The 21,072-nt window shown below is 41.2% G+C and overlaps 1 protein-coding gene across 2 annotated transcripts in view; it reads left to right on the top strand.

Moving 5' to 3' along the window:
- Window positions 1–21,072, top strand: part of RELN (reelin) — a 308,977-nt gene that overhangs the window by 253,467 nt on the left and 34,438 nt on the right. For both annotated transcript variants that reach the window (XM_086611234.1, XM_086611233.1), the window contains exons 33-43: window positions 1,576–1,764; window positions 1,987–2,260; window positions 4,427–4,567; window positions 4,663–4,840; window positions 6,278–6,362; window positions 9,019–9,201; window positions 10,911–11,082; window positions 11,164–11,266; window positions 13,829–14,058; window positions 16,790–17,010; window positions 18,035–18,182. In XM_086611234.1, coding sequence (XP_086467360.1) covers window positions 1,576–1,764; window positions 1,987–2,260; window positions 4,427–4,567; window positions 4,663–4,840; window positions 6,278–6,362; window positions 9,019–9,201; window positions 10,911–11,082; window positions 11,164–11,266; window positions 13,829–14,058; window positions 16,790–17,010; window positions 18,035–18,182 — 1,924 coding nt within the window. The remainder of the gene's footprint in view (window positions 1–1,575; window positions 1,765–1,986; window positions 2,261–4,426; window positions 4,568–4,662; window positions 4,841–6,277; window positions 6,363–9,018; window positions 9,202–10,910; window positions 11,083–11,163; window positions 11,267–13,828; window positions 14,059–16,789; window positions 17,011–18,034; window positions 18,183–21,072) is intronic.

The raw sequence follows: 21,072 nt of genomic DNA, 5'->3' as shown, positions 1-21,072 counted from the left end.
ATAACTTGGCCTTAAATCTGCATACCTGGTGGCTCCCATCTCCCTGTTTTAATATCTCTGCACTTCAAAACAGGACTCCTGTGCCCTGTCATTTCTGGTGTCTCAGCGCCCTGCTCCCCTGCCTTCTACTGCACCTCCAAAGCCCCCTCAGCCACTTCCCACATTCTCAGCTGAAAGCAAAACCCTGGTGCTGACTGATACCTACAGCCACAGTGAGAGCCCCCACCTTGCACGGGGGCACGTTACCACTATTAAAAATCTCCTGACTAAGCATCTCACCTTTGTGCAAGGTAGCAGCTCCTGGATCCCTGCAGGAAATAGAAGGTGATATTCAGAAATATAGCAAAGTATATTTTAACAGCAATTCCCCAGAGAGAAAAGCACACAGCTTACATTCAGGTAATTATAGCACGCAGCTTCTTGGATATCATTTATCATTTTGATGGCTGTTTTTTATTTGTACATTTTCTTACAATGTATGTGCTGGAGTTAATTGTCCTCACTAGGCAGGAGAGTAGACAAGGCAAGAAGGATGTGATTTAGTTAAGAAGCCAGTTCATTTGGCAGAAATGCTGAGCATGAACTGGTGCACACAGACCATCGTTTTCCCTCAATCATTTGTGCTGGTGAGTGGTGCAATATCAGATCTGTTACTCCCTACCTGTGTCTTGCTGGTGGCCACTTGCTCTGAGGACACCTGGATGACATCTGTCCCTGCTGAGAGCGGTCACTCTAAGAGTACCTCATGGCAGTTCTGTGACTCCCAGTAAGAAGGAGAGTTTATGACTGGAGGTTGCAATACTACCTTCCATACCCACAGGTGACAACCACTCCTCATTACAGATATTAGCTCCTTCATAGATTGTCCTTTGCCTCAGTGAAGAGTGGCTCTATCGGCTATGACCCACGTTCCTCATAGTGGCAAGACAAAAGTCCTGGCACATTGCTGCGAGCTCAAAATTTATTGTCAAGACTTTCCTCCTTCTCCTGTGAGAGCTGTGATTATATAGTAAGACGGCATTTTCAGCATGCTGGTAGAAAGGCGAAGTGAAATGAAGGATTGGAAGAATGAGCTGGAGATGATGGTGAACTGAGATGCCTGTAGGCTGGAGATCAAGAGAAGAGAGGTCTCCAGGAAGGAGAAGGTGAAGAGCACTTCTACGAATATCATCTATACCAAGAGCCTTCAGCATTTTCCTTTGTATACTATCCTCTTCCATACCAAAGGAATTTTGGGAACTAGACAGAGGCCTTAGTGTGGGGAATGGCAGGAAGGTTGTGACCCATAAAATGAAAATTCCCAACCTAGGGTCTCAGAGAGTGTCTCACTCAAACACAGGGAGAGCATATGATGATTAAAGCATTGAAACTTGAGAAATGAAGAGGGAAATACCTGTGTCTGTCCGAAATAGAATCATACTCTAGAGTCCAAGTTAATCCTTGAGCAACGTTTTAGTCTTGTTTAACAGTGGTCGGTCGACATGACTGACCACTGCTCACTGGGTGAACACAGGATGTGTGCATAAAAAATAATTAACAGGGACTCTGCTAACCTGCCCGTTCTGCTTTTTATAGGGAAGCATTCAGCTCAGTGGGCTTTAGACGATGTCCTTATAGGGATGAATGACAGCTCTCAGACTGGCTTCCAGGATAAATTTGATGGAACTGTGGATTTACAAGCAAGCTGGTACAGAATACAAGGAGGTCAAGTAGACATCGACTGCCTGTCTATGGATACAGCTTTGATGTTCAGTGAAAACATTGGTATGTGTCACCAAACATTGCCACATTTGTATGCAGCTATTTTATAAAATATATATGAGTCAAGTTTTTAAAAGAGAGGAGGTATACACAAATTCAAGTATATAGTAATCTACAGGGAAGAGAAGGCTGAAAAGAAGAAGGTAAAAGTTTCAATGGCAGTACTGAAAGTATAAGCATGAGGTACACTTTTTTCTTTTTTTTTTTTTTGTTCTCTTTTCCTAGGAAAACCTCGTTATGCTGAGACTTGGGACTTCCATGTATCAGCCTCCACTTTCTTGCAGTTTGAGCTGAGCATGGGTTGCAGCAAGCCATACAGCAATTCCCATAGCATTCACCTGCAGTATTCCTTGAACAACGGGAGAGACTGGCACCTGGTGACGGAGGAGTGCGTCCCTCCAACCATCGGCTGTCAGCACTACACCGAGAGCTCCATCTACACCTCAGAAAGATTCCAAAACTGGAAGAGAATTACAGTCTACCTTCCACCCGCAACTAAGTGAGCACTGTTCTTCTGGCTGTTTGATACAGATTTTGCTGATCTAATTTGAGCAAACATCCTCCAGCTGGGGAATTTTCTACATGTCTTTTAAATTATTAAATGTGTGTTGTCACGCCATCGGAATTTTGAAGTTCACTTCAAAATATTTCATCAGCTATAATGTGAACTGCGGGAACTTAAGGAAGTAACAACTTTGGATGAGTGAATTCTTAAGTCTTGCCTATAATCTATGACAGCTAGAATAGGAATGCTAAACCAAGCTTTTCTAACATTTACCCAATAAGAAGCAAGAATTAATGCCCTGACACATCTTTTCATACAGAAGTATTTTCTGTCATTGCATATAAGTTGTCATCCAACATTTAGGCATGTTAGTCATGGCATTCAGCAAGTCAAAACGTATGTTACTGGATGTGCCACCTCCACCCTTTTGACCGGGAGGAGAGTTCTGCCTGCCTCCTAGTGATATCGTGTTGTTGTAAATGGATGTGGCAGATATGCTGGCATCCGTCTCTCCGAATAAAACCATGCTCTAATTTAGAAGTAACAGATGACAATAATACTGCTTACCACTACTCTGAACAGTTCTGTAATTGTTCAAAGCACTTTACGCATTACCTCTGTATATTTCACCACCCAGAAAATACGGTGGTAAAAATGGACATGCAGTAAATGATCTGGGACTGGGGTTCACATCTTGGTTTCTAATTCCATAGTTCGCTCCAGAGGATTGTGCATCTTCTTCCAAAGAATATTCTTCACAAATATAAAGTTATCCTGATCCTGTCAGTCTGAGGGCAATTGTCTGTGTGTTGTTCCAGGATCAGCTCCACAGCACATTTCCTGTCTGAACTAATCCAAGATGATCTGACCCATAGCATCTTGACAGATTTTTTTTTTTCCAAAATACTTTGCTCATCTGAAGATAAAAAGGCAGTCAGCAGCTACAGCAGTGTGTATGCATATGCATGTGTGTACCTATATACCCATACATTGTTGTACATACATATATGAACATATGTAATGATTGTTTTTTCTTTGCACACCACTTAGTATAAATGAACTTTCATTACTGTCGTGGTTTAGGCCACTCCGGCAACTAAAAGGCACACAGCCGCTCACTCACCCTCCCCCACCCCCAGGGGATGGGGAAGAGAAATAAAGGGGAAAAGGGAAAGAGACCCATGGGTTGAGATAAGGACAATTTAATACTACTAATAATAATATATAAATATACACATATGTATAATGATAAATATATATACAAACAAGTGTTGCATAGTGTAATTGCTCACCACCCCTTGACCAAGGCCTGTCCCATCCCAGACTAATGATCCCGAAACAGATAAGTCCTGACACTGCCATCCCGGACGAGCGAGAGGCCCGAAAAATAGAGAGTGAGACAGAGAGAGCACTCCGAGAGTCCAAGAGTGAGAGTCCCAGAAGAGCAAAGGCCCTTCTTTCTGGCTGACCCTCATTTTATACTGGACATGACGTTGCATGATAAGGAATGCTAATTGGCCAGTTTGGCCCTCAATCCTAAGTCTAAGTTCAAATCACAAGGGGAGTCGTGGACCCCCCCGGTCCCGGCCATGCTCCCCCCTGTTCTGTTGTGCTCCTGCACACTGGCAAGAACACGGCAGCTGAAAAGTCCTTTAGACCTCAGTGCCAACTATAAACATCAGTGCACTATCAGCATTCTTCTCAGAGCGAGCCTCAGACTAAAACCAAAACACCGAGCTCTTCTAGTTGTTAAAAAGAAGAACCAACTTTGTCCCAGCTGAAACCAGGACAATTACTTTTTAGTTTACTGAAGCAATTACATTGTTTTAACTCTGCTAGCAATACATGGAGCTGTTGAACGCGAATGTAGCAAATAGCTTCTGCTCAACCACTGTGCTGACCAGCAAAAGTCACAGCAACGTTGACTTTCTCGTCTTCCACTTTGGGCAGTCTCCTTTAGCGTCTGCTGGAACTTTGCTCTAAAACTAACCTGAGAAACTGAAATGACCAGCTCCAACTGGTATATGAATCTTTCTCAAATACAGTATGTTTATTAATATGCTTTCCTTCTCCTGAAATCTATGGAATTTTCTTTATTATTTAGCACTTTGTGGAGTAGACATTTTGAAGACTGAACTACATTCACTCTGTTTTTTCTAGCTCTCCCAGAACACGGTTCAGATGGATTCAGTACAACTATGCTTCTGGTGTTGATTCTTGGGCTATTGATAATGTGGTCCTGGCTACAGGGTGCCCCTGGATGTGCTCAGGCCACGGCATCTGTGATGCAGGTCGTTGTGTGTAAGTAGCAACCTGCTTAACAAGCTTCATAGATAGGATTTGGTGGTTTATCTAGGCCAGATGGATAACACCTTTTTCTCCCAATTTGTTGCTAGGTGTGACAGAGGCTTTGGTGGTCCATACTGTGTCCCTGTCATTCTTCTGCCATCTGTCCTGAAGGATGATTTCAATGGCAACTTGCATCCAGACCTTTGGCCTGAGGTCTACGGTGCTGAGAGGGGAAACCTGAATGGTGACACCATCAAGTCTGGAACAGCTCTCGTTTTTAAAGGGGTCAGAGATTACTTACATTGAAAAAATGAATAAAAACTAGTAGAGTCAAAAACAGAAAGTAATTTTTTGTTGTTTCCCTCCATATGTTCATGTCAAAGTCTTTAGGCTAGAATTTGACATTTTCATTTTTCTTGTCTTTTCCTGCCCTAAATATGCACCATGTTTGTCACAGTTGTTTTTTATGAACAAATGAGTTTCATCAGTTTGTTGGCTATTACTTTCATTTGTGGTATAAATTCCTCCTTAACCACCAAAGGAAAAGAATGAAACTTTGCGGCTGAGATTCCTGAGGCCAAGTGAGTGACTTGGAAATCTGGTACACATTACAATCAATTGAGTTTGTGTCTTAAAATCCCCTGATTGGCTTTTGAGTATTTTGAATAATACAAATTAGTCGGCACTGTAGTCTGTTTATTCAATGTTTATGTAGTTTTCTATCTCTTTAAGGATTTTTTTTTGTTAATTACAGGTTAAAAAAGGCTGGGAAATACACTATTTTCTGCACTTCTCAGTTCTTCAACAAAGCACATAAATATAAAGGCTTTAGTTCACATAAGCACACAAATTTTAAGTTCACACATTAGTCTTCGTTTAACACTGAGAATTTAGGTGCCCCATAAAAGCAAAGTTTAATAACATTTGGTGTAGAAATTAATTCTTTAGAAATATTTCTGTGCAAAACCTTGACTCCAGTTCAACCTCTTTAGATCATTTAAATCACAAATCACAGGATATGAATTGTCTAAAACTTGGATTGGTCGTTCCTGTAGGTTATTCCTTTGGGGGAACAGGTCTGAGAAAGAGGGAAGCTCTGAGAGATGGTTTGCCAGATTTCTGCAGAACTGGGACTGGCTCTGGCCCCAGGATCCACACAACATTGAGCTCATCTACAGAGACGAACAGGACCTTAGGGGTCACTATGAGGTTTCCTATCTGCTCCCTTTACTTACTGCTCTAAGTCAAGAGGTTGCCCCAGAAGAGGATGTCTGCACAAAATACTTTTTGAGGCACAGAAAAGAGCTCCTAGAGAGGACTCTTTCTGCCTGGAAATTAGAGTGCTTGGCTACTATACAATTTGCTGAAAAAAAAAAAGTGTATATTAGCTTGGACTCAATGTCTAAGTCAGTGCTCACAGATCAGATCACTTCCCAGTGGTTCAGAGCATGAACTGAATGAGCTGTACCTGTGTCTGTACCTGACCATGTAGCTGCGCCTCTGGTACTGACACACACCCATACCTACCCCTTGGCACCACTGTGACTCTCTTTGCCAAGGCTACCACTGTCCCTGTTTTCCGCCTGGGAGAAGGTGCGGGACAGAACTACCTCTCTCACTGACACCAGCAGTCAGTAACAAACAACATCCAGACAATGGTAAGCTGCAGGGTGTCTTCGATAATGGGAACTAAGATTCACACTATATATTCTGTATTTGCAGGAAGGACTGAGAATGCTTGTTTCAAGAGATCTAGATTGCACTAATACCGTGTATATCCAGTTTTCATTTAAATTTATTGCCAAAGGTAAGAACACTGTTGAGTTCCTATCACTTCTCTAGCTTTATTCATACATAGAAGCCACAGAAAAAGAAGCCATACGTAGAAGCCATAGCCATAGAAGCCATACAGAAAAGAATATGGATTCATGTTTTCAACTTCAGTGTACATGATCATCAGTTTATGGTAGATAATGTGAGAACTTGTTTGAGATTCTGCATCATTCCTACCTTGCTACCAGTCTACATGGCCATCTGTGCAGTAAAAAAGTAAATTGTGGTGGTATCAAAAACAGCACAGCTAGTACAGTCTTTAAACAGAAGAGAAACAAAAAAGCTCAAGATTTTTAGAGATTTTGCAGTATGTTAGGAGAAAATGAATTTGTCCGTTTTAAAGTCATAAAATGGTGCCTATAGTACTTTACTTAATGGACAGATAAGGAACTACAGAGTTTTTCATTTTCAAGATTCAGGTCACTGTATTAAAAGCTCTTACCATTTGGCTTCTTAGTAGGTATCGTAGAGATGAATAAAACCCCATAATTCTATTTAATTGTGTATGAAGAATAGTCGGACTTTGCAAGCCAAGTTTATGAGTTGCTGTAACAAGCTTGAGACAGTTTCTCTAGTATGAGCACGTTCAAGCCAATGATTCAGTTTTACTCTGCTTCAAGCCCCTGCCATCTCTGGCCTTGCAAAATAAGTTTATCCCAGTCAGGAGTGACATGATGGAGAACCACTAACCTGGTTGAGCTTTGAGTCACTCTCATGCAGTCTCAGAAGTTTTTCCCAGCATTGCTTATAGAACCGGCACTTCAAGGCTGAACTCTCAACATGCAAAAACCCCTCTCCCTTTGGTGGAAGGTGTTCCTAGTTTCTGTAGGAAGCTCAGCACTCTGAGACTGGACCCTAACTGACTTGCATGAGAGTAGTTTTGACCACCTCTTTCTTTCTAAACAAATATCTTAGCCAAATCTCTGTATAGGCAAGTAAAAATGTAGCTCTTTCTGAATTAAGTTTCATTCCCTTTAATAGGCATTTAATCATATATATTTGGCTATTTATCAGTGTTGTTTAAGTACTTTATGGAAAAGAGAGAAAACAATAGCAGCCAAAAACATAACATACCCCAAAACAATAACATGCCCAATACTTCTTGTTTAAAACCAAATTATTTGTGATGACTTCTTTTACAAAACTGTGCTTTGGAAATATTTCTACATATGATCCTTGCCAAAATATTAAAAAATATGGAGGGTAAAAATATCATTCTGAAAGGCAGGAATAGCCGAAGGCTCAAGGCTGGATTTCCACACTTGACCCACAAGAGGTAAAGCAGTGAAACTGCAGGAGAACTCTTTTCTCATTAAATCTATATGGCTTGTTGGTCCTAGGCCTGGATTCAGGACTTTGTCCCAACAAGCTGCCTAATGTTGAATGCTAATTAATATAGCTAGGCACATCTCTCAGATGTAAGCATTAAGAGCAGTGTGTTGTTTACTCTTAATTGCCACAGATAAGCTGAAATCAGCTCCTGACTGTGAATGCCTCTTCTCTGCGCTGTTCCACATGCAGTGGTTGAAGAGCGACTTTGTGCTGGAGCAGAGCAGAGGGGGAACGTGCACAGAAGGCACTTTGGCTTCAGCAAATTTAGTTAATTTAGGACCAGAATGTGGGAGAAACTTGCACAGTAAGGCAGGGGTTAAGAGACTGTCCCTTAGCCCTTTTCTGCTGCTAGTTCCTGCCCTCATACTGAGTTTTTGAGGAACTGCTATCACTTTTCCTGCGCTGAGGGGAGTGGAGAGCATAAATTTGTTTGATGGTACCCAGCTCAGAGGTACCATCACTCAGACACTGATGTATCTGATCAGCAAGTCAGGCACGGGCCAAAAATACACTGGAGACTGAGCCTGTGCAGGTAACCTGCATCAAGTGCAAGTGCAGGGCTCTAATCAGCATATGTTAATAGACGGGGCTGTATAGAGACTTTATTGGCTCTATAAAGCTTTAAGTAAAAAAAGGAGGAACTGGTAGTCAGAAAATGTAAATTTTACTCTCAGTTCCACTACTGATTTTTAGTCCCAGTTTAAAGCACAGAATATTGCTTTGTTGATGTTGTTGTTAAAACATGCTAATAAAGATCTTCAGTGCTTTACATCAATTATATGATTTCTGGGCATGAATATGGTCATATCAGTGTCTGCAGTCAGAGTCATGGACTATGAATTGATGAGGATAAGGACTCTGTCTTTATCTGTAGGTGCTACAGATGGTGATGATAATGTCTGGTACCTGGGAACAGCAAGTGAACAAATACTGAATTACTGAAAAATGTCTATGGTAGAAGGAGCTGGCTTGTTCTAATGTAAAAAATTGTAACACTGAGATAGCTTCTCATCCAAGTAAATTAACTGTGACCATACATATAATGAACAGTAATGTAAATCTATTCCCTAATTCATTAAAATTTTGCAGACTGACAACCAAGGGAAAGCACAGGAAGATGTGTATGCATAATACACATATAAACTCTCAACAGCTTAAGTTGTTGTTAAAGCAAGCCCATACTCAGTAGTAGATGTCAAAGTAACCTAGTTGTACTTACATTTGAAGAAGTGTTTTTGAGCCAGTGTTTTTTCAAACCGGATTATAATGAATGTAAATGCGTGTCCTTTCTGCTCCAGGCACCCCCGAGAGGTCTCATTCCATCCTGCTGCAATATTCTGTTAACGGAGGCATCACTTGGCACCTGATAGATGAGTTTTACTTCACACAGACTACGGATGTCCTCTTTATTAACGTTCCTCTGCCATATGCAGCCCAAAGCAATGCGACGCGGTTCAGGCTCTGGCAACCTTACAACAACGGTAAGGATGAGACACCCATGGGACCCCAGGTCCACACTTGCACAGCTCAGCATCTGTAAGAGGCTAGATTTTTGAATTCAGCAAGAATAGAGACTCATAAATCTTGTTTCCTTATATTTCGAGTTCTGCAATTAAAATTATCACAGTATTATATTTACTGGTCTTATAAAGCTGCTGTATGCTTTAAAGTGAAAGAACCTTAGTCTAATACCCCTTGACTATGTGCAGAAGACTACCAGCTTTGGTCCTGCAGGAACTGGGAGATCAAGCAACACCGATAAAGTTAACTTCACTCAGGTTCTCCCCATTATTTTTAATGCACCTGATTCTAGTTTACACTGAGACCCCCATTACAAAGCTCTAATTATACAAAAATGCCCCAAGTGTAAATGGGAACTGGGCCTGCCTTGCTCAGAATTAGCTAGGCATTAAAAACCCATTTAGAAAGAGCATGTAGTGAGCAGTTAATCTTTTGATTAAATTGTAAAGGACTGTAGAAAACCACAAGAGGAAGGCAGCTCATTCCTCTTGATTACAAGAGATGTGCCAGCGAAGAAAGCTCTCCTCTGCTCTCAGTTACACTGAGCACATCTCTTAGCAGGAGCTGATGTTAAGGTCTCTAAAGAATTCCAGCAATCATTTAGGCAGTGACATAGCAAAGATTTATTCCATGCAGGCAAATGCCTAGCACACCTCTAATAACAAAGCAAATTCAAATCTAGTCTTAAGAATCCAGCTCCAGTTCATTCTTCTGATGGGTCCTGCCTAAAACACTGAATTAAACTTTTCTTACGGACATTATTCTTAAGTAGGAATTTCATTTAAAAGAAGCCATTTAACTTTCTCTGATCAACACAACAGGTAGATGCAAAAAAGTTACACAAGAGATCTGTCAATCTAATTCTTCCTCTCCGGTTTGAAAGCACCAATTTTGCAACACATTTGAATTCATAATCCATTGGAGAGAAGGTCACTCAGAATTTTCTTCTGTCTTGAAGAGCTCTTGCCAGGCAAACACAGGCTGCTTAGGCTCTACAGCAACTGCTCATTTAGATGATTCTTAATTAAAGAAGGTATTGATGCTAGAGTTTCACAGAATCACAGAATGTTAGGGAATGGAAGGGACCTCAAAGGATCATCTAGTCCAATCCCCCTGCCGGAGCAGGACCACCTAGATCAGATCACGCAAGAACGCGTCCAGGTGGGTTTTGAACATATCCACAGAATCACAGAGGTTGTGGAGTCTCCTTCTCTGGAGAGAAGGAGACTCCACAATCTCTCTGGGCAGCCTATTCCAGTGTTCTGTTACCCTTACTGTGAAGAAGTTCTTCCTCATGTTTAAGTGGAACCTCCTGTGTTCCAGCTTATATCCATTTCCCCTTGTCCTGTCATTGGATGCCAGTGAGAAGAGCCTGGTTCCATCCTCATGAGTTTCTAAGTAAATATGATTTAAATGGAAGCCACTTGCCCAACATAGGTTTTTACTCTTCAGTTTCCTGTGACTTCTGTAAATTTTAGAGGAAAGGAAGTTAATTCTGTAGGGTCAGACTGCAGAGCAGTATGAGGACTATTTTTACAGAAAATGAAAGCAGTGAAGTCACTCTTTTAACACCCTTTTCTCAACATAATCTATAAATACTAGCCACTGTTCTGTTCTCTAATAATAGTAATATTAGGTCTTAATAAGAATGTTCCCCTTTTTATTGCAGGCAAAAAAGAAGAAATATGGATTATTGATGACTTCATTATTGATGGAAATAACCTAAAGAATCCCATGATCCTTTTGGATACTTTTGACTTTGGTCCCAAAGAGGACAACTGGTTTTTCTATCCTGGTGGAAACATTGGACTTTATTGCCCATATTCATCTAAAGGAGCTCCGTAAGCATCTCTGAGCAATAAATTAGAAATAAGTGACTGTGGAATAAACTGAGTCTAAAGTACCCCTTCTTTTTTTTACAGGGAAGAAGATTCAGCTATGGTATTTGTTTCAAATGAAGTTGGAGAGCACTCCATCACAACAAGGGACCTGAGTGTAAATGAAAACACTATAATCCAATTTGAGGTACTTGTCCTCGGAAAGTTACTTTGCCTTTTGCTTAGAGAGTTCTGTTCTTTCAGATCCTGCTACTTGGTGTATTTGTCCAGCTGTTCTGATTGCCAAGTAGAGAAGCCCATCTAATTTCCCATGTAATTGTTTTGATATTACTTTCCCTCATGTGGGTGTATCATGAAGCTTTTAACACACAGAGAAGAGAAATTTCTGCCTCAAAGTCTTCTATTTTATTGCCTAAATTACTACTTGGTCCATGTGTATATGCTTGCACTGATAGCATGTCCTACAAGGTTCATGTCCTACAAGTTGAAGAGTCACCACTGGCAGACAAGATGAGGAGCAAAGAATAGTGAAGATCTAGACTGCCACTTCACAGTCTGCTCAGGATAAGTGTGGATAAGCTGGAGTAGGGCACAGCATTTCCACAAGCTGACCCAGTGGAGAGCTATGACTTCATTTGTGACACAGAAATTAATTTTTCCTGCATGCTGGCTTAACTGCCCTGGTTGTACTTTCTCAGAGAGCCAAGAATCTCCTTTCCTTTTGCTTCTGCCCATGACTTCCTAGAGGTTCTAGTGGGTTTTGCCCATGGTGGCCTGAATTCATCCCATCTTGGGAAGTTACCTAAAGCTTGTGAATAAGGAGTATATTTTTTGTGCTTCTCATGTTGTTAGTGGAAAAAGGTACCCTCAGTGACAACATGTAGTCTAAACTAAACTGTGTTTCTGGTTTATCTGAAAATCTAAACTGTGCATTGACTGGGGCAGCTACTGATGGGAGTAACCATTTCGTTTAGAGGGGTCATTATATTGTCATTAAGAAATTGTAAGAGAATCTTTCATGTAAATCGCCATGACACAATTACCAGGCTGCTTTTAACAAAGATGTAGCATACTGTAGCATTAAACACCAAATGATACCAGTTCATAAACAGTTACTCAAATGATACTAAGGGTTTTCCAAGAAAGCTAGGTTTAGCTGTGTACTCATGCACGCTTCAGTTTGTCATGCAACTAATTCATAAATTATTGAATGCAAATCATTTTCTGTTTTAAAATATAGATTACAGCCTGTAGAACAAAAACGTTTGAGGTCACTTTAGGGTATTCATAAGTTTTCAGAGCATTAACCTCATAAAATCTCTGTGCTCACTTCACTTACTCAATGTGGTAAGAACATTGTTTTCAGCTCACGTTTTCGAGGACATTAGTATAAATAAAGAAGTTATGCATAATGGAGTAGAGTTTCTCTCTGTCTCAAGAGTCAAAACCTATATTGGGTCAAGCATCTCTCTAAGCTTCCAGATGAATAGACAACCCTTCTAGTCAAATGTAGGTTGATGGGACTCATGTGCACTGAAGAGTGATGAAGGAAATTTGACACAGGATACATTTTCAACATTCATGCACTGTTCTAAGTATTACTGGGTTTTAGAAATAAATAGATTTTCATTACAGAGTATTATGTAGGAAAGACACTTATTTTCTGCTACAAAGATATGTAAAAAATCCAAAATATTTCATAGTTTTAGTACATGCTTTGTATTTCATCAGCCATGGATTTCATTTATTGCATCTTAAATATAATACATCTTATTTTATATGGCAGAGTCATCCTGTAAGGGAACTAATCCTTCGTCTTTTATATAAGCAACTTGAAACTAAAAAAAAAAATCTTAATATTGATGAGAAAGAAAAGCAGAATAATTCGCCCTGGGGGCATGCAGAAAATATGTCTTAAGAGGTTTCAGATTCTGTACAAAATATCATTTCATATTTTTTTCATTAGTAGAACTGTTGTTCATGCAGGTTTTCTGCCTTTTCTACTGTTCTCTACATCAGGAATCTTGTAAAAACACCCTGAGAAGTTTGACACTGCCAAACTATGTTTTGGTGTGACATTGAATCTAAATGCAGTCCAGCTATGATACTCTTTTAATATTGTCTCCTAGGGCTTTGCCACTATGCATGAGCAAAAAAGTAGTAAGTATGACAGCTGAAGAATATATTGAAGTGATACAGCACACGCCCTGACAGGTCCTGTGGCATAAGCTTCTTTTTCGTTTTTGGAAGTGTAACATAAAAGAGGACCATAGTGTAACTCAGCAATTTAAAAAAGTAAAAAGCTTATGTTTGCACGTTTTGTTTTAATATTTCTGATTTTAATGCACAGGTTTTGGGTGCTATTATTACTTCAGTCCCTGCCAGAGTACCGCAAAAGCTGATGCATTTGCTCCATCGATGTTAGCAGCTCTCCTTTGGGATTTTGTCTAACTAATTACATCGTTTTCTCTTAGTAGAAGTACTTGGGGATTTCATATTATATTCATTTCATGATAAACCAGAGTGCAATATGCCCATGGATAGGTAGGGCAATGTGTAAGATTTCGTGTTCACATGTATGTCCTCAGTGCATCACCCAGGTGTTAAATAAATTCCCAAATCACCATTTTCCTGGGCTAAATAAATACCATACCAAATGAAAGAGGCTGACTAAGACAAAGAGAAGAGTGATTAGGTGTCCCACAGCCTTCCCTGTGTCATCTTCTGCATTTCATGTCTTGGCCTCCAGATCAATATTGGCTGCACCACTGATAGCTCCTCTGCTGACCCGGTAAAGCTGGAGTTCTCACGAGATCTGGGGGCGACCTGGCACCTGCTGCTCCCCTTGTGCTACAGCAGCAGCAGCCACCTCAGCTCCCTCTGCTCCACTGAGCATCACCCGAGTAGCACTTACTACGCAGGCACCACCCAGGGCTGGAGAAGGGAGGTCATTCACTTTGGAAAACTGCACCTCTGTGGGTAAGTGTCCAGCTCCTATTCCTGCCCAGCTCCTTGTTGATTTCTTTTCATTTCTGTTTTCCATCCAAAATGTTGTCCCAACACAAGAGCAGTGCTTAGGAGCTGCAGCACTAGAGCAGACCAGATGATCAATTTTTCTCCACTTTTTGTCCTGAATGTTAGTTAGTGTTCAGGTCATTCCCAAAAATACATTGTGCCTAATGCTAAGGTAGAATTACCACAGAAAATTTCCTATTTATTCATATATCTAATTGATGACATTTTTATGGAAGTGAGTTGCATGGTAAAATTAATGCAAAACTGACTGTCCTTAAAGCACTTTGAATGTTCTTTACTGCACTGCATTAGCCATTTGAATTCCTCAAGAATATTCTTGCATGAAATTTGAAATTCATTAGAAAATGCAGTAAAATGTGAGCTAGTATAAACTTGATTCTACTTCAGTGTAAGGAAATGGACTGATCTAAACACTCAAGGTCTCTTGTAGCTGTAAAGTTCTCCGATTCTAAGAAATGAACTGCTTAAAGTTTGTAGAACAAAGCAGGTTGGGTGATAACAGATACGTAGCATAGCAAAAGAGTATGTGCTAGCAGGCATAATAATATCTAACTTTTCAAAGTATAAAACAGTACCGTTTACTTTTCCAGGGAAAACTGTCTTCTAGCATCAACTCAGTCTGTGTAGAAGATCACATCATTAAGGGTTAAACTGTAGCACGTATGAATGAAAATGAGCTATGCAACTATGAGACTGAGTACTTATGAAACTGCTGCATGCAATGGGCCCTCCACTAAATACGTGGCTCCATATATGCCTCTGAAAAGACCTATATAAGAGATGAGAACCAAGTTTGGAAAGCCTGGATGTTTAATAATTCAAGAAAATGTTTAAATTTTAAACTTGAATTTTCTTCTTTATGACAGTTAACATTTCAAGCGTGGAATAGGTAATCATCTCTTGCAGCAGCTCATTTGTCCTTCTGGTTTTGCTCAAAATAATTATTTGACCCTTTACCCGACTCCCAGTACATCCCTCCAAATGAAAATTTTGACTATGCAAACTCCTTAACTCATTTAAACCTTCCAGGTATTTTGATTTAGTCCTTTCTGTTCTCTTTGCCTGGCTTCCCTCCTATTCCTTCCCCAACATGCCAGGCCAGAAGCCAATTGTTGATAGTCAGCCAAACCCAGCAGTGCAGAACAGCTTCCATGGAGCATTTGGCACCATAAAATTCTTGGGCCAGAGATCTGGAGGGGGATTTTCCCCACCAGAATCCACTGGAATAACAAGAAAAAACTCCAAACCTGACTCCTTGTGTAATTATAAAAAAAAAAAACAGGCTTTTCATCCCCAAAGTGTCAAGTGACTATATTTAAATGAAAATGAAGATGAAGATATTTTCAGTTATTTCCACTACATATGTTTCTTTGGAAATTTATATGTGTTCTCAGCAGACAGCTGAGACTTAGCTGTAACTAAGAATTAGTATTCCAGTTTTGTCCTGAAGGAAAACCCAGGGCCTGTTGAGCCAGTGAAGGAACCTCTGCTGACTTCAGCAAGACCAATATTTCACTCTGTTTCAGACATGAGTCACACTTTACCCTCACCAGGAGGGAGCCTTAGAGAAGGAGCTGATGTGCCTCAGTGGTGGAATGAATCCAGCCTGTGGGGCAGAGATCTCCTCTGAAGAGGGGTTTACAACACCTCCAGCCTCACACTTGTGTCCTTCACCTCAGGGCACTCTAAAATCAGTGATTTTGACTTCCAGCAGGGCTCTGGTTCTTGAGTATCTTTCTTGAAACTCTTAGCAATGTCCCCACCCATCAGATATCTTATCAGCTGAATACCCTCATAAAAATTCCTTTTTAGCAAATCAAGACAAAAAAACTCATCAGCTACCTGTGTTATTGAGTCACTTGCTGCATTTAGATATCTGTAACAAGACACATTAAACATGCAAGGCAATTAAGAACTTTTCCCTTCTTACTCTTCTGGTTTCCTTTCTCAATTGGGAATAAAATTAGTTTCTCAAGTGTTTTTCCTCTTCTCAATTTGTTTTACCTACTTCCCCAGTCTGTTCCTCTTTATATGCAGCATTGATGCAAGTTGCACTTAGGAGGCAAATTAAAAATGACAGGGCAGCACCCAAAGGAGAATACAGTTTAAATTAACAACTTGCAGTATCAGTCTGGTTTAAGATTAAGCTGCCCGAAAGCAAGCTGAATACCTGGTGACACAGCAGATCATGTTTTCTTTCTGCATAATTGAGAGTGAGATCCTACTAACCCAACTCCACAGATGGTCTCCCTGGGAGCAAGGTGGCAGCATGAAGTAGGATTTCACTCTCTAGGAGAAGGTGAAAGTGGCCCAGTCTGACCCAGATGCTGTACGCCAAAGCAGAAGGAAATCCATCAGACCGTGGCTATCCATCCTCCCCAGGAACGATGGAGAGAAGAGTGGTTAGGTTTCAAATCCCATTTTCAAGTCCATCATTCAGTTTTGGTATTACAACTAATGAATAATGTTATTTTTATTTCTGTCAGTGCTTGGGTTGAATGTCAACGTAAAGATGCATGAGGTACTGAAGGAATTAGATATAGTAGTCAGTTTCTAGGATTAAGCTATTTATCAAGCCAGTTCCAACAGAAAGAATACTATATATATGCATAGTATTGCATGTATATGGAATACAAAAAAAAGTGGAACTGTTATCACTTTATGCCTTTTTCAGGTTGGCGAGGTTCAGGTGGTACCAAGGATTTTACCCTGCGGGATCCCAGCCAGTGACTTGGGCCATTGACAACGTGTACATCGGCCCACAGTGCGAGGAGATGTGCAACGGGCATGGCAGCTGCATCAACGGCACGAAGTGCATCTGTGACCCTGGCTACTCTGGGCCAACCTGCAAAATAAGTACCAAGAACTCTGACTTCCTTAAGGATGATTTTGAAGGTATCTCTTTTCTTGGGGGGCCTGAATTCTGACTGTCCATCTTAGTGGAACCCAGGGCTCAAGGCATAAAACAGCAAAGTCTTCCTCACCTCTGCATGCTTCTGAATATAATTTATGCTGCAGGGGTATTCCCATGAACCAAGTAGTTTAGTTGTCATTCTCAAGAATGGTTTGTGAATGTCTGATGGCTATCAGTTGTCTGGTTTGGAGCGTCTGGCTCTTTGTGATGTTGTTAAGGCTGGACTACAAAATCCTCACTGAAACAGAATTTCCTGAAACTCTACATGCAGAAAATAATTTTAGAAGAAAATTATGGTTTGATGGTAGTTTGACTTCAGCACAGACAGAAGCATGCAAGTGAAGCAAACAACGGAGGGCTTTAAGGTTGTCTCGTTTCTCACTACAAAGAAAATCTAAGTGGCCTTAATAAGGCAAACATGGTTTCAGAACAGACTGTGTGCCTCAGCAGCGAGGGCCACCACTTGGCGAGCATGGCAGACCCCAAACAAGTGATGGCAGGAGGGAACTCAAAGCCTCAGGCATGCCTGGGCACACACAGCATCCACGCGCACAGCTCAGACCACCTCGAGGTTTCCCCCACTAGCAAGCATGGCAAGAAGAGCACAATTTGCATAAAGCAGCACCTGTGAACCAAACTCATCCCTTCATAGGTGTTGCTGTTCATTTTAAATTTTCCCAGCCTTTGCTTGCATGCTACCACATGGTACCCGAAGTTTCTTTGTAGACGTGAGTACTTTGCTGTTATCTTAAAAAAAAATGAAAAAAAATGCAAAATCGTGTGAATAACTGGAGACTAAGGTCCCAGATTTCATACTTCTGTGTTTATTTTGTTTATTTTTGTTTTGACTCGTGGCAGTTTTCTAGAATACATTGGATCAGAAACACTGAATATTTCTTCACTCTGCATGTGATGTTTAATTTAGCTCTCTTCCTCTGGAAATAGTACTCCTGCAGTAGGAGCACTTTGGAGTAAATCATAAATATGTATTTACTGTGTATTCAGGTCAGCTGGAGTCAGACAGATTCCTGCTTGTGAGTGGTGGAAAGCCATCAAGGAAATGCGGCATCATGTCTGGAGGAAACAACCTTTTTTTTAATGAAGAAGGCTTACGTATGCTGATGACTCGAGACCTAGATTTGTCACAAGCCAGGTAACACAATTTCAAAGTTCTTTCAGGATTTCACTCAAGAAATAATATACTGAAGAATAATACATACGTGATACTTCTGTGGTAAAGGCAAGCTGGTACATTCTGTGGTCCTTACTCTAGCAAATATTCCATTTTAACCACTGTTATCATTTTAATTTAAATTTAACTTGGAACTTTAATGGGATTAACCACCTAAAAGTTACTTTTTCCTTGAATGAGAACTCCAGGATCTGATGCCACACCTTCAATAGTTTATGCAAGTTTTTATTTCTTAAATGCATAACATGAGAAATCAATTGCACATCACATGCTTTGCTTGTCTTAGTTTAGTGTGTTATAAGCCATTGCTGAAACAGGAGTAGCTGCTGCCAGTATGACTCTTACATTCATCATCTCATAATTCTTTCATTTCTGAAGCTCACTTTATTCTTATTGTGCACATCTGTTTCCAATAATTCACTGAGAAATTCCCATCAAGCTGTCACTAGCTACACTGAGCACAGCAACTGAAAAACAAATATTTTTAGTGTATTTAGAGATTAGGTTGTATCACTACAGCCTGCAGAGGAAATATTTGATGAATGAGACATGTTAAGCAAGCCATATTAAAAAAAATATACACTAGTATTATTTAAATCACATCTTAATTACATGCATGCCAACAAATAGGCATTGTTTTCTAATTTATTAGTATCTTAGCTTATATCCTTATATTATTACTTTTTTCCAAGACTTTTCCACTGATCTCTTGTAAACACCCTACTCCTCTCTAACGTTCTGTGGGAAACACTTTAACAGGACTTTATCTCTTTTTGACTTGTTGTCACTAGCATTGAAGCTTTAAATAATGGTTTAATTGCAGAGCCTCATGGTCAACAAAGATGCCTAATTTCTATAGATCAGCAGTTAAATAACCCTCAGTGAGGTGTAATATTAAAGATCTCGGTACTGAATTTGTGAGATTCCTCACAGCAAACTTTTTAGAACTTGGTAAACAGACATCAATTCTCTGCACTAATTTGATTTCCTAGACCCTTCTGAAATTAAAAGATTGTTTAACAAAAGATACAAGACATCTTGTAAGTTGTTCCATTAGACTAAATGACATGTTTTCCTTATTGCTTATGTTCAAAGAACAGTCATTTATCTCTTCTCCATGATAGTCCGTAGCTGGATTTGCATATATTGGCCTCAAGGTGCTATATGGAGATAAATTACTTCTGTCTTTGTGAAAACAAAGCAGTATGCTTAATTTCTTGTATATGCCTGTGAAAAATAACAGTTATCAACAAATAGCTGTATGTTCTCTTCTGAATAGCAAGGCAGACTGCAATAGCGTTGCTGGCAGCTGTTCTTCAGCAACCTAAAGTAATTGCAGTGGGATTTTCTTAATTTCCAGACTGACCCTACCGGCCACCTGCAAAGCACAACAGACCTGGCTGTGACACAGGTGTGCCAAGTTCCACACAGCACCTGTGTCGTGGGTTAGGCCGATATGGCAACTAGACCCCACACAGCTCTCCCACTCCAGTAAAACGGAGAGGAGAAAAATATAATAAAAGAGCTGAGGGTCGAGACAGGAACAGAGGAGCACCCACCAACCACAGTCCTGGGCAAAAGAGGCTGTTCTCTTAAAGCAAAACAGTTTATTAACAGCTACCTACAAAGAAAAAAGCAAACAAAAACGGTTACTTGAGAGGATAACAAGAAAACAAGGCCAGATCTTAAAAACAACACCACTCCCCCCCCTTTGCCTTTTCTTCCTGGCTCTACCTCCTCCCCCCAGCGGCATAGGGGACAGGGAATGGGGGAGTGCAGGTCAGTTCATTCCAAGTTGTTACTGCTGCTTCCCTTAAAGCTGAAGGAGTCCTTACACCATTGTCCCTTGCTCCAGTGGATCCCCTACTCACGGCGAAAGCGTGAATCCTACCCACTAGGAGGCAAATCCTTACCCCATCGGATTGCCCCAAGTGTGGGCTACTCCTGGACCTTTAAGGAGCTGTAGCCACTCACTCTGGTGTGGGTCATCACACAGACTTTAAATGCGCTCCGGCGTGGGTCGTCATATCGACCTCAAATGCGTCTCCGTACAGACTTAGATGCGTAAATGCACCTCGACCTGTGCCCATGATTCACAATAGTCTCAGGCTCAGGCATCTCCTTTAACAAAGCACCTCCCCATCGGCGGGGGTCATCCCACGGACTCTAGATGTGTACCGTACTCGGGCTCTGGCATCTCTTCTCGACGTGGATCCTCCACGGGCTGCGACTGGGTCTCTGCTTGCTCCACCGAGGACTGGTTTTAAAGGGGCTGCTGGCAAGGGGGACTCGGCCACAGCACACATTGTTCCATTCCATCTTCACTGACCTCTTATCTGTGTGGCCGTTTCTCTCAGATCTCAGTCTTTACTGGGTGAACTCGGCCCGGTGGGCGCCCCAGGAGCGGGGCTCCCCCCGAGTTCCCCAAGCGGCTCCGTCGGGGCGATCCTTGACGGGGCGGGCACCGGCCCAGCCCGGGCCAACGGCCCGCCTGGTCGCCAGGAGCAGGGGCAGTGCCCCACTCCCTTCGCCTTGCTCCTGGGCAAAGGCACACCTTTCCGTTTCCTTTGTCCCGACGTAAATAGGGCAATTCGCAGAGGCGCCGATTGGCTCAAGCCCCGAGGGGGATGGGAGTCTGGTCTGATGGGCAGCTTCTGCCACCTGGACCTCCCCCCCCCCACTTCAAACCATAACAACCTGGGAAGAGGTTTCAATTTATGCCAGGAATGACAAGAATCAGCATTTCTAATAGATATTTTTAAGGATACTAGACTCAGCATTCGCATTAAAACTTCCCCTTTTCTTATAAGGAGATCCCCGAAAGTACACAGGCGAGCAGTGGTGTCTGTCG

Source organism: Tauraco erythrolophus, chromosome 4, assembly GCF_009769465.1.
Source record: "Tauraco erythrolophus isolate bTauEry1 chromosome 4, bTauEry1.pri, whole genome shotgun sequence".
In the NCBI taxonomy this organism is placed as follows: Eukaryota; Metazoa; Chordata; class Aves; order Musophagiformes; family Musophagidae; genus Tauraco; species Tauraco erythrolophus.
This window is presented reverse-complemented; position numbering and strand designations above follow the sequence as displayed.